General features: G+C 33.4%; 3 protein-coding genes across 4 annotated transcripts; 2 read left to right on the top strand and 1 right to left on the bottom strand.

The window, feature by feature from the left end:
- Positions 1 to 1,598: 1,598 nt before the first annotated feature.
- On the bottom strand, positions 1,599 to 3,554 carry LOC134233250 (uncharacterized). 2 transcript variants are annotated; one of them, XM_062715235.1, is made up of 5 exons: positions 3,495 to 3,554; positions 3,158 to 3,266; positions 2,819 to 2,968; positions 2,451 to 2,581; positions 1,599 to 1,891 (listed from the first exon to the last, which is right to left on the bottom strand). In XM_062715235.1, the coding sequence occupies exons 2-5, from the start codon at positions 3,213 to 3,215 to the stop codon at positions 1,820 to 1,822; spliced, it is 411 nt and encodes a 136-aa protein (XP_062571219.1). In that variant the 5' UTR covers positions 3,216 to 3,266; positions 3,495 to 3,554; the 3' UTR covers positions 1,599 to 1,819. The 2 variants fall into 2 exon arrangements, with proteins under 2 accessions (XP_062571219.1, XP_062571218.1); XM_062715234.1 differs by lacking the exon at positions 3,495 to 3,554 and adding an exon at positions 3,389 to 3,444.
- Positions 3,555 to 3,803: 249 nt separating this feature from the next.
- On the top strand, positions 3,804 to 6,545 carry LOC134233233 (uncharacterized). The gene is made up of 2 exons (XM_062715214.1): positions 3,804 to 3,957; positions 5,446 to 6,545. The coding sequence occupies exon 2, from the start codon at positions 5,451 to 5,453 to the stop codon at positions 6,543 to 6,545; it is 1,095 nt and encodes a 364-aa protein (XP_062571198.1). The 5' UTR covers positions 3,804 to 3,957; positions 5,446 to 5,450.
- On the top strand, positions 4,028 to 4,606 carry LOC134233236 (uncharacterized). Its single transcript, XM_062715215.1, has one exon. It carries the CDS (start codon positions 4,028 to 4,030, stop codon positions 4,604 to 4,606), a length of 579 nt encoding a protein of 192 aa, XP_062571199.1.
- Positions 6,546 to 14,015: the final 7,470 nt, after the last annotated feature.

Genomic DNA, 14,015 nt, shown 5'->3' with positions numbered 1-14,015 from the left:
TAAAGAATTATTAATATTATGTTTTATTTTTCTTTATAATAAGTTTTTGTGCTAAATTTACATACACTGTGACTATTATATAATTTATTATATACACGTTTTGGATATTTACCCGACATATACAGAGGCCTATTCATTTCACTAAAATGTTGAGAAGGAGCGGAAAGAGGTAGAGCCACTTTGAGCTTTATTTGGCCCTGAGATTTTTTAAAAATTCAAAACCGCTCAGTTTAGGTTGCAAATGCAGTATTTATCACTTGGACTGTTGGTGACCTCGTATCTATTAATTGTGACGTAATTTCACGTCTAGTCAATGCATTATGACGTCATAAAATGCGTCATTTTCCTCATATCCTGTAAATTCCTTTAAAATTGACCTAAATTTGAAACCTTTTTTCAATATTTCATATAGAGCACAACCTCTGATCCAAAATATGCCAATACATAATGAAAGGCCTATTTCTGAAGATCAAAAACATGTTTTATTTTTTGGATCGTAGGCTGAGCTCATATTTTAATTCTTTGCTGAAGGTAGTCAAATACGCAGGTTTTTTCAAATTTCAAGAACATTGCAATTTCTCAAAGCCTTTTTCAAATATTTGGATTCTCAAAACGAAATTTCTTTATAGAACATGAAAGCACCAAGTGTCTACTTTATTTTGATATATGAAAATGGAAAAAGGGTGAAACTTAATTAATTGATACAAGTACAGGGCCATTTTATGCATAAGATGGCTCTTGCTCTTTGAGGCTGAATGATTAAGATTAAAAATTAGTTGAATAAAAAAGTTAAGCTCCAAAAATGAGTTGTTATAATTATAGAAAGATTTATAGAAAAAATATATAAAGGAGGGTTAATCTAAAACTTCGTGAAATTTTTTTTCTAAAATTTTATCTGGATTTGATGCAAGCAAACAACAGGCATATTCACAAAATAAATTCAAAATGCAACAATATTGGAAAATTTTACCACTTTCCATTTACCAATAAGGTCACACGAGCTTTCTGAATATACATAGTTGTGAAACCCGGCGGAGACTACGACGTTACGCCAAGTTAGATATGTCACGTCACGTTATAGAAGGATAGAGTGCTCTCGGGATTTTAACAAAACTTTTGACCTGACCGAAATGTGACGTTGTCTTACAACTTTAAGATGAACAATAAATCACAAACTAATGAACTAAATATCCAGTAAAATCAGTAAAACTCTCACACAAAGGTTTATAAAAGATCAAGCAATCATAATGTAGACATAATGCTTGTTTTATATAACACAGAAGTTGGTTTTATTATCATTAAACTTATTACGAATTAAAATTGATAATAAACGCTATTAATATCTCCCCCGCATTTCCAAACAACCGTTTCTATGGCAACTGAGAGTCAGTTACAATTATAAATATTTTAATTTTTTTTTATCTAAAATATTCAACAAGTGTCTATATTCTCATTTGTAATTTTCAACCAAATTCACTTTAAAATAAATAAAATATGAAGAAATTCCATGATTCTTCTTTTATCAGCCCTCGTACACATAAAGCAAATAAGATACAAATTGAAATGATTTTGCACACCAGTCTTTATTAAATCTGTTGTGTTTACATGATTTGACCACCAAGTGAAATAATGCACTATGCATTATTTAAATGGTACAGACATACATTTCTACACAGCAAACGACTATCCTTATATTCTGACTTTAATAAAAAAAAACAAACCTTTTTGTACCTATTGTTACACTGTAATGACTGTTAAAAAGAATATATTAAGCATTTTGTTTAAAAGAAGTGAATTTCAAATAATGGAGCTTCGGAAATTATGTTTTATCTTCCCAAAATGTTTGAGTGCATCTAAATTGCGACTGCATGTGCCATTTCCGCTTAGCTATCTTAAAGGAGGAAACAGAAGAATTATTATCTTAGTAAATTCTAAATATGTAGCACATTTAAAATTATTTTCAACAAAGTAAACGTGAACAAGTAGGACAAGTATCAATTGAAAATAGAATTGTTCAGTTTAAAACTAAAACAATTACTCCAATACAAGTGTATGTGGTACATTTTGGACTAAAAATTATTATATATATTATTTGAAGAGGTTTTGAAAGTACTCGTAATTTTGCTACAAATCCAAAGCAATATTCTTACATGTAATTCACGAAAGATTTGATTAAAAATCATGTTGAACCGTAAAATAAGCTCCTTGCACTTTTTAAAATGAAAACGCTATACATGTAGGTCAATGTTAATTTATGTTGAATCCAATCCAAGACATGATGTGAAATAACTTGGAGTCTAAGAATGAAAATGACAATCATTCAAGTGTACATGTATATACTGTTGATTTCTTCAAAGTACATGTAAGCCTTAACAGTGTTTTCATTATAAATCAAAGTTTGGTTTGTTTCATATACCGCATGGACAATAATACGAGAACTTTATACGTACCTGCATCGCGAACAAAAAGGATTCGTTTGGCATCCGTTCCATGCATTTTTCTTGACAAAATCCAGCTGAAGGAATGTGGATAGTAAAGTTATTTTTCCTTTCAAAAACAAAATCCTTATCCAAGAAACAGCCTAAAAATGAAAGATTTTGACATAATTCACATCAGTTTAAATTTGGATAACAAAATGATTGTGGATTTTTTTTATATATATGATTGCTTGTTATGTAAAGTATTTGTTAAACTTGTTTGAATAACATGTTGTGTCATAGACATTATTCTAAAGGACTACTGCACTCCTCTAAATTTTTACAAATCAAAGTTTTAGAAGTATTGAAAATAGAAATAACAAATGGAACATTAAGTTTACCTAGAGTTCCTATCCAGTTAGAACGTCTTTTGTAATATTTTGTCCAATATGGTTGCTTTGAATCTGAAACTGATACTATCGTTTCGTTGATTGCTTGACATCCTTTATGGGCTTCAAACCAGGTAAAACCACAGCCACCAAGAAAAAAAGCTATGTAAATTAAATAACTTATATTTGTATAGGTCTTTGTCACAAAGTTGTTGTTAGTTCATTTTAAGATAAAAAATTTTATTTTCAATTAACATCTGATGTTGCCGAAAGCCTTCTTTTTTGGTGTATTATTTCTTTTTATTTCATTTCTACGTAATATACAGGTAAGAGATATAGAGAAAAACAAACCTGTTAAAATAAACACGGATGCTGTTTCTTTACCCCATAATGTTTGAAGTGGAAACATTATGGGATTTTTGATATTTTAAGCTAGAAATCGACGAGTTTCAGTTTATATCTATAAGAAAAATGTGAATTATATATATGTTTATTTATATGCAATTTATTTGTCATTTTTATACCTTTTTTTTCAAAATTTAATTCATGAAAGTGTAGTTATGATACATATATGACCTTTACTTATCATGTCCTTTGCAGGAGATTAAGATCCTTTCATACAAATGATTGATATTTCTAATTACTGGAAAATAAGAAAATTAAGGAACGTTATTAAATGTTTTTAAACCACAGTGTAGATTTTTGGCGTGCCTTGTATTATATTTATATTCAACTGATTATACACACTTCCCTCGTTTTAGTTTACGCTGAATTATATACCTTATTCACAAAAAATATTTTCAAAGTAAGCAATATACAGCATTATTGTCAAATAATAGCATTTATGTAATCATGTGTTTTATGGTACCAGGTTTTTGTTTTCTTAAAATCAAAACATATCATATGTATGTGTATTTGGCGTCTATCGGGGAATTAGCCAAACCTGTGTACAGTAACCAATCAGAAGCGTGTATTTTCTTGTGTCTCAGATTAGCGCCACTTCACTGATTTAGAGGGAAAACGAAAACACGTTAAATTTTTCTACTTAAGAAATCAAAAAATCACCATGTTTTCCTGTGGAATTGTAAGATTCCTATAGTAGACCATCAGTAAATAGCTTTATCTGGATTCTGGTAGACCTAGACAGTGAAGTAAGTTCTTATTGGTGACTTTTTAACGAATCCAGGATTCGACAGCTCCGTCCAAAAAGCCCACGACACGATGGCGGAAGGTGCGAAGATTCATGTTCGAATCATGGGACATTCATACATTCGCCGGTTAGGTGAATTTATCGCAGCTAATGAAAACTATGCTAATTTACAATTAGATAATACACGATATTTTGTGGACTTTCAAGCTAGAGGGGGGCTAACCTTTCAACGTCTAGCACAGTGCGCGGAATTCACTAATTTCCCCAAACCTCCCCCCGATGTGTGCTTTCTGCAAATGGGCGGCAACGATTTATGCCGGGTACAACCCCACAAAGTGGTGACAGATTTACTCTCATATGCCCAATATTTACGTGACGGCGTGGGAATCAAAAACGTTATAGTGGGTCAATTGTTACGTCGACAGCCATGGGCGACCAGACCAGGGTATAACGAAGACGTCATATACGTTAACAATAAATTGAAGGAAGGAACTGCTACCCTAGAAAACATTTATTATTGGCAACATCGTGGATTTTGGACGGACCTGTATTATCTTGGTCGTGATGGTGTACACATAGAGGGAACATCCAGGCACATGAAAAAATACCTCCACAGCATTCGTATTGCAGTTCTTCACCATTCCAGATAAGCCAGTGTTTTTTAATCATATTAACTATAGATCTGTAACTCTATTACATGTCAGAATTCAGTATGGTCACACGCAGAGTAGTGTACATTAATTTAATCTCACGCAGAGTAGTCTGATTCAGTTTAAGCGTATGCAGAGTATTATGCATTATTTTAGTCACACGCAGAGTAGTGTGCATTAGTTATGTCACACGCAGAGTAGTGTGCATTAGTTGAGTCACACGCAGAGTAGTGTGCATTAGTCGAGTCACACGCAGAGTAGTGTGCATTTGTTGAGTCACACGCAGAGCAGTGTGCATTACTTGAGTCACACGCAGAGTAGTGTGCATCAGTTGAGTCACACGCAGAGTAGTGTGCATTAGTTTTATTCATACAAATGTATTAGTCTCTCTATGAGTAGTATGTTAAGAGATTCATGGCATGTACTTGATGTAGAATACTGTGAAAATTGATTTTATTACTGTACTTGGTAGTCATACAATTAAAGCAATATGCTTTGGTTGTCACAATTGATGTTGCCTATATGTTATATGCATAATGCATATAATATTTTGTGATTTGCAGTAAAGTTTACATAAATTTTGATCTCAAACATCTGGGTGCATAAATCTGAGTTGAGTAATTAATAACAGATGCAGTCCAATGGTTCCAAAATTTATGTAGAGATAAAAATATCAAGTTTGATTAGTTATCAATGATATATTGGACTTGACACACACTGAGAATGATGTGTTAAGTCCTGAGAAAAAATAATATCTGTTTGCCTTATTATATATAAGGCACATCTTAGGTTAGCTTAGACATATCATAGTGTATTAAAACAGTGAAGTCATTTTGTAGGAGTCATGCCTAGGAAAAAGACTTCCAAACAGACAGACGGCCAGGGTATGGATGCGCCATCCGCAAAACGTCGGAAGCCAAATCAAGCTTCGGGGGCCACAAAACCAGACCAAGTCCCCATTGACTATCAAAAACTTGCTGCAGAGATCCTACGGCAACAAAGTTTGCACCAACCTCAGTCGACTGGTGAAGAAAAAAACCAGGAACAGACCTCTGCATCAACGGCAATATCACAGGTTAATACAACAGCTTCAATATCATCAAAGCCTGCTACATCAGGGTCACAAGCTTCTACAGCAGGGTCACAAGCGTCTACATCAGCGACACAAGATGCTACCTCAGGGTCACAAGCTGACACAACAGCAACAGTGTCACAACTGGTATCTAGGATATTTGAAGGTGAGCCAGCAGGCACAGCACCCAATAAAAACACAAGTAATTACATATCAATCACTGATGGCATTCCTCTTGGTGCAACCGTACCTAACAAAATTAAGTCAAAAATATGGTCGAATGAATTTATAGATTTGCGTAGTCTCTTGACGCACCAAGAGGAAGACCCAGTGACCTTACTGATCACACCAGGGGTAATAAATTTGCAACATAGTCAAAAGTCTAAAACACCTCTGTCCATCAACCAATGGACAGATGCGTTTCTGGTTTTTACGTGTATCGTTATACAACAGAAACCCACTGAGGCTCCCCACCTGCTTAAGTACATGTCATTCATAAGGGAGCTACAAAAACTTCATGGGGATTCAGCGTGGCGATCATACGATGAGTCTTTCAGGAAGTTAAGGGAGACAGTAGACCTTCCATGGCAAAAGCCAGTGGAGGAACTACGTGGTAAATCATTAGCTGTTTCCACAAAACAATCTAATGGGCAGCCTTTTCGTGGGAAACAGGTGGGGAGAATCGGTGGGGTCAGATTCTGCTTCGCCTATAACCAAGGTAACAAATGTAAGTCAACCCCCTGTCCATTCACCCACATTTGCCAAGCCTGTAGAGGTAATCACCCCAAAATTAAATGTAAATCTACAGAAAAATCTAAACATGATAGGACCTCTCCCAACCCCAGTAAAGGCAAACAAACTAAATGACCATTTAAGGGTATACGATGACCAATTGAGAGATTATTTGGTAAAAGGTTTCAGTTTCGGATTTTCCCTGGGATGTGAAAACACTCCTACAGCATCTTTGTTAAAAAAACCATAAATCAGCTCAAAATCACCCGGAAATCATACAAGATCACATACAAAAGGGCCTTGAGCTCCATCGTATAGCAGGACCTTTCCCAAACCCTCCTTTCGACCCAATTGTGTCATCCCCTTTAGGTGTCATACCAAAATCAGAACCAGGAAAATTTCGTATTATTCATGATCTTTCTTATCCAAAAACAAATTCTGTTAACACCCATATTCCAAAAGAAAATTCAGAAGTTCATTATGACTCAATTGATTGGATTATAAATTTAGTGCAAACTCATGGCCTTCGGTGCCTGATGGCAAAGACCGATATTGAAGATGCATTCCGAATCATTCCAATTTGCCCAGAAGATTATCATTTACTAGGGTTTTCTTGGCAAGGAAAATATTACTTTGACAAATGTCTCCCAATGGGGGCAAGTAGTTCTTGCCAGATATTTGAAAAATTCAGTGTAGCTCTACAGTGGATACTACAGTCAAAATTCGGGGCTGGGGGAATGTCACACATTCTGGATGACGACTCGAAAGCTTTAAAATATAGAAACTTTATCAAAATGCAGAACTATCTTTCTTGGAATAAGAAGTAAGTACAGGTTAACTACTAATATGCAAGAACTTTAAACGGGGTGTTTTTTCAATCCACCAGGTCAGAAGTTAACTGCTAGGGGATTGAAAAAACCAATTATTACAAGTGCACAGGTCAGAAGTAAACTGCAGTGCAACTGAAACTATACACAGGTCAGAAGTAAACTGCTATGTGACTAAAACTATACACAGGTCAGAAGTAAACTGCTGGAGTCTTAAACTATACACAGGTCAGTAGTAAACTGCTGTGCAAACAGGTGTTCATGTAAATACATAGTGATGTTTATATTTGGAAAATGTTTTTTGCCTTGTTATTCACAGATATGTGTACTGCCATGTATTAATCTAGTCCCAAATTTTCCAGCTGTGCCTGCTGGTTCTCATGTTTTGCTATTATAAATAATGTAATGTATGGGTCAAAATGCAATGTTGTGAAAGCTAGTCTCCAAAAATTTACATCTGGATTAATTATCCTTTTTTACAAACAGAGTGAATTGTTTAACTGTTTACATTTTTTTTTCTTGTATGTTAAGATTTACAAAAACTATGTGTCAAAATAGTGTTGATATTTGTCTGCATACCAAAATCATAAGTGCATTTTGTGTGGTCTACCCTTAGATGGCTAGTCCACTTTGGTTGGCGTTTTTGCAAACGTGGTTTGCCTTTTGTGGGCTTCTGTTTTTATTTTTGAACGCCAACTTTTTGCTTGTATTATGTAATGTATATATGTTTTACAATTTTTTCTGTTATTTCGTACATTATTTTGACATGTAACAGGGGAGATCATTATACAACTTTACTTGTTTATGTAAAAGAATATTTGTATAAGGTTTTTTGATCTCCCCATTTATTGTATTCTTTAATACTCATTGTCATTTTCAATAAATGACAATTCACACAAATATGGAGTTGTGATTTTTATCCAGGAAGAAAGTGGAAGGTTATTTAGATCTCAATAATATGTAAACAAGCAGGTATTACATAATACAGCATTATTGTCAAATAATAGCATTTATGTAATCATGTGTTTTATGGTACCAGGTTTTTGTTTTCTTAAAATCAAAACATATCATATGTATGTGTATTTAGCGTCTATCGGGGAATTAGCCAAACCTGTGTACATTAACCAATCAGAAGCGTGTATTTTCTTGTGTCTCAGATTAGCGCCACTTCACTGATTTAGAGGGAAAACAAAAACACGTTAAATTTTTCTACTTAAGAAATCACCCACCCACCTTCCCCAGCTTTCACCATCAGTCAAATATCAAACATTTATGTTTATGGTAAAACATGTTTGATTATTTAATGTTATCTTCTTTTCTTAAAACACAACAGTGGGTTGTGTGGGGGGCTTCTGTTTTTATTTTTGAACGCCAACTTTTTGCTTGTAATGTATATATGTTTTACAATTTTTTCTGTTATTTCGTACATTATTTTGACATGTAACAGGGGAGATCATTATACAACTTTACTTGTTTATGTAAAAGAATATTTGTATAAGGTTTTTTGATCTCCCCATTTATTGTATTCTTTAATACTCATTGTCATTTTCAATAAATGACAATTCACACAAATATGGAGTTGTAATTTTTATCCAGGAAGAAAGTGGAAGGTTATTTAGATCTCAATAATATGTAAACAAGCAGGTATTACATAAAAACATTCAATGAAATTGTTTATAAAACTAATCACTTTGAAGTCATTGTAGAGTGTATAATAAGAATGTTCAAAGACAAAATATCTTCACTAGTAAATGTTGTACTATTTAACACATTCCCTCCCACTTCCTTCTGTGTTACTGGAATTTAATCGTGTTTTTACAAAAAGGGAAATGCTAAAGTGGCACTTTATTTTTTTTCCGTTGATAGACGATGTTGCAATTTGAGGAATATTTTCAATTCTCGATACAAAGTTCGGAATATTTAAAACACATATAAAATTCTCAAATTTCAGAATATTTATAACTCATGCAAATAAAAAAAAAAAGGAAATTCAGGATTTCTTCAAATTTTTTTTTTATAAAAAGAGGCAATTACATGGAAATTTTATCTTAAATAAATTGCTTGTGCTGGTATCTGCATGCATAATACCTAGCATGTCTGTTTCATAGCACATATTTAAACTATATCAAGTTCTGCCACAAACTGAATATTACAAGAGGAGACATATTCTTGTGCTCCATGGAGGATCTCTTGCAAATTGCAAGATACATTTTTTGTATCTCAATGAGATTTATGGTTCTTGGAAGCTTTATAAATTAAACGGTCTCGTAAGAAGTTTACCCACAACGTATTCAAACCTATTACACATTTCAACAAATTAAAGTTCTTTAAGTACATTTTTATAAACCAATATTTATTTGCATGATAACCATGTAAAATTCAGTGTATTTATGTATATAAACTAATTTATTTGATCTAAATGCTATAAGTTTTGTGGTATTTTGATTTATTGATAATGTTGTACATGTATGCATGCATTGGTCTTGGGTTTTTTCCGGGTTATAATTTCTTAGCGCCATCTATTGTCGGCTATTAGCCTTATCCATATCAGAATATGGTTTGGCTCCAAAAAAAGTATTGTTTGAAAGTTTAAGAAGTTTTTACTTGTGTTTTGAGTATTCATTTTGTATAAATAATGCAGGATAGTGTCTTGATTCTCAACAATTCATATATTGTTCGTCTACAGCGGTTCATGAATCGTTTTGAGCATTAACAGGTTAATCTTGGTTTGAATCTAAGGAAGACAGTATATTATAGAGGATATTCGGGTTTTATAATCGACAAAATTTCGGTCAGGGGCCTACGAGAAGTCGATAGATTTAAACCTGCTGTGGTGTGTCTGCAGATAGGTTCGAACGATTCGTATAACGTAGATGTTAAAGTATACGACTTGGAGGAAAAATAGTTTCATTCACCGATAAGCCACGGGGTCGATGAGTGTTCTGCATAGAAAACCACCAAGTAAACCTGGCAGATTTTCAGTAGACGTTGAGTGGTTCAATTCAAGTGTGGATGTGGTTAATAGGCTTTTGAATGTGAGGTTAGTAGGATACTTTGGCTCTGCTTTCAGAATCTGGACTCAGGATTTTGGTCACAGGAAAATAAGGAAATAGTGTACTGTAAATGAAACATACGGGTACCCAAAATTTTACAATAGTGTTAGGGCTTCAGTTGTTTCAGCACTTAAAAGCTTACAAGTAGATGTATAAAACTTGAATACACTGTTGTGGTCAAATAGAGAAGCTTGTGCATTGTTTTATTATGGACTTTATGCCGTTGGTATGTCAAGCAATTTAACTCAATGACCTATGTTTATCTACAGCTACATGTATTAGGGTTTATTGTCGTTTGTTGTTCACCTAAAAAAATGTTACGTTCAGTCGATTACCTTGTTTTTCATTATTTGCTATAGGATTTGATGCATTTAAGAGCTTATAAAAATGGTTTATGAGGGATATGGAGATAAAGAACAGTATACAATATCAAAGTCCATAAAACTATACAAAATTGGAGTAGAGCAAACATGGACATGGTGTTTTAATTTGCAGTAATAAGGATCATCGAACAATTTTCGTCAAACGCCTGATTATTATGTATATATTTTTGACTTGTTATTGGTGTGTGTTTTTATTCAAACTACGAGGGCCGTTCAAAAATAACGCGGTCTCGGGTAATATCTTATTTTACAGACGTCAGATATCAATAAAATTTTACAATAATATATTCCTTAATGTATTTAAATAATTTATGGCTTTATTTGTTATTAATAATAATTTTTACCGAAAATATTCATGTTATAATATTGCAAAACTTGATGTACGGAGCAAGGTGAAAACGTAGAAAAAACAAATTTCAGAATCAAGTTTTTTACTCATTTATTTCCGATAATTCGCGGGAAAAATCTCTTTTTTTTCTGCAGTATCATTTCATTGTTACGTCATGACTTGTTTAAATTTTTGACGTAATATTTGGAGAATTAATAGAAATATTGAAGTTTTTCTGTAAAGTGTTCGGTCCAAAAGCAGCTGCAACAATGGTGTCAAGTGACGTCACGGAGCAGCGGACATTCATAAAATTTTATGTGGCGCTCGGGAAGACGCCAACAGAGACACAAAAGATGCTTGATCAACGGGTATTAAACCAGCAGTATGCCGAACACTTGTCTTCAAATGGCACAAAAGATTTTCAGATGGTAGGACTTCGGTGGAAGACGATCCAGGACGGGGACGAAAGATGATTATAGACGAAAACCTGATATTAAGTGTTAAAAATGTGATTGAAAATGACCGACGTCAAACAGTTCAAGAAATATCATCACTTGTCGGGATTAGTACTGGAACTGTACATACAATTTTAACTGATCATTTGAATATGAGCAGGGTTTCGGCAAGGTGGATTCCTAGATTATTGTCCGAAAATGCTAAAGCCAAGCGTGTTCGATTGTCCAGGAATTTCCTTAGACGACACTCAAGTGAAGGAGACTCTTTTCTAAACAGTATTATCACAACCGATGAGACATGGCTTTTTTATTTTGACCCTGAGACAAAACAGCAATCATCTGCTTGGAAAAGAAAATCTCCTCCCCCACAAAAAGCGAAAGTCCGCCAATCGTCTAGGAAAAACATGTTTATTTTCTTTATGGACATTCAAGGCATGTTACTGATCCACGCTGTCCCAGCCCACCAAACTGTCAACGCAGATTATTATTCGAAGGTCAGTTTTAAAGACGAGTAGAATAATTTACGCTAAAGAAACATAAGATTAAAAATGAGCTAGATGTAAAAAGGTGCATTTTAAATAACAATTATATTTTAATCACGGAATTTTTTTTACCCATTTAGCATATTATTAAATTTATTTATTTTAAATATTATTATCACGTTTTGGATATCGTGGAAAAGTTCAAATAAACCCATAACGAATCTGATATTTAATTTTACAGATTATTAGACGAGATCTCCTTCAAGCCGTACGGAAAAAACGGCCAGGCAAAAAATTGGCAGATATGATCTTACATCAAGATAATGCACCTGCATATCGAGCTGAATCAACGATTCTAGAACTTGATCTTCTTGGTCTTGAAAGAGTGGAGCATGCTCCTTACAGTCCCGATCTGGCCCCAATGAACTTTAAAGTTTTCCCTACAGTGAAATCGAAGCTTCACGGCAGGAGGTTTGAAAATATTGAACTTAAATTTGCGACTAGATCTATAGTAGCTAACTTGGACAGGAAATGGTACAAAAATGTATACGACGAGTGGATAAGGCGACACAAACTTTGTATCATACACAAGGGGGAGTACTTTGAAAAGATGTGAGCGCACATTTTTATGACGTTAATGACGTCGCAGATATTACGCCCGCACTGCGCCGTGACTCCAGGATATATGCTAATTCAGAACCCACTACTGATGGGAATTGGCAATATTTTGAAATGAAATTTTGCAAGTCATATAAGTAAACATATGTGAACAACATGTGTAACTTTTTATTTGTTTTTGTCGTCAAATATTTTTACTATGCAATAAGTCCGCGTAATTTTTGAACGGCCCTCGTACTTTACAAGGGTCATTCAAAATTTTCGTAGACTTTTGTCATATTTTTTTTATCTAACTTCATATATCAACCAAACTCGTATTGCATATTTTAACAACAGATTCAAAAATAATGAGTAAAAAGAATATATCTTGATATTTATCACAATTATTAAAGATTTAAAGCAGCAAAAATGGGGTCACGGAGCAGGGTCAAAATTGATTTATTTAGTCATTATACACTTTTTATGTCTGTAACCATAATTCCTATAAATGGCGCTGAAAGGAAATAAAATATGAATACTTAAATTTTGTATTGTTTTGTTACTTAAGATGCAAAAAGGTAATGTAATACCTTGCTTCATTAAAAAGATAAAAATTTCTAAAGACAGTTAGACTTCATTTAAACCAGCAAAAAACTATGACGTCGAAGAACCTCATGGAACACCAAGTAGCAATAAAAATTGTTTTGCATTCGGAAAACTTTTAAAACAAACTCTAAAAATGAAGGGGAAACCAGGAAATATATATGAAATGACCCCTGTATTTGATTTTAATAGAAAATACAATTGTTGAGTAGTTGATACTTTGAACCAGGCAATGGTCGCGATGCAAATAAAGTTTATAGTTCAAAATCTTTTCAAAAAAGTTAGTAACCTCATAAAACGAAATGTGTACTTCCCTGTTGCGCGCGGAACTTGTGAAAGCAGAGTTACACGAGTAAAGAATTTAAAAATAACTACATGTACGAGGTATTCAAGTAATTGTCAGCAGACTAGGTGTCTAGTGTTATGGATACGTTTTTTGTTAATGGGGTTACAAACTGTGTATAAAAGCAAAAGACAGCATAAGTTTGAAAAGCATTCTCCATGTTGTTTTTGACAAAAATATTTTTACATGCTCTTTGGCGATAAAACACGTTGCTTTTAAAATTGATTAACATAAGTTCCATTTAATGAAACGGAAAGAAACTTCACACATCGATAAAATAATAAATGTTTTAAGATATAAAGACGTATTGATCTTATCTTTTGTAAAAAAATAAAATGACGTTGAGGAACATTATCTATATATTTTTTTGAATGGCATTCGTATTAAATTTTGTAAACGCAATAACATGATCTTTACATGTAATATGATAAACTTCAAAAATTAAAATGATGATTTGCCTTATTTAAAATGTTTCTTTAACCCATATGAAATTCAGAAAGAAATGTGTTTGTTCACTAAGTTACAAGCAATAAT

Source organism: Saccostrea cucullata, unplaced genomic scaffold (genome assembly GCF_032062105.1).
Source record: "Saccostrea cucullata isolate Sc308-1 unplaced genomic scaffold, CSIRO_AGI_Scuc_v1 ctg2375, whole genome shotgun sequence".
NCBI lineage: Eukaryota > Metazoa > Mollusca > Bivalvia > Ostreida > Ostreidae > Saccostrea > Saccostrea cuccullata.
Note: the sequence above shows the minus strand (reverse complement) of the source record. Positions and strands in the feature narration are given on the sequence as shown.

Coding starts and splice junctions, on each gene's coding strand:
- LOC134233250 (XM_062715235.1), bottom strand. CDS start 3,215: ATGTTTCCACTTCAAACATTATGGGGTAAAGAAACAGCATCCGTGTTT. Junction 2,582..2,818: donor TAACTGGATAGGAACTCTAG/GTAAACTTAATG, acceptor TTTCATTTTTAG/GCTGTTTCTTGGATAAGGAT. Junction 1,892..2,450: donor CCTTTTTGTTCGCGATGCAG/GTACGTATAAAG, acceptor TCCTCCTTTAAG/ATAGCTAAGCGGAAATGGCA.
- LOC134233236 (XM_062715215.1), top strand. CDS start 4,028: ATGGCGGAAGGTGCGAAGATTCATGTTCGAATCATGGGACATTCATAC.
- LOC134233233 (XM_062715214.1), top strand. CDS start 5,451: ATGCCTAGGAAAAAGACTTCCAAACAGACAGACGGCCAGGGTATGGAT.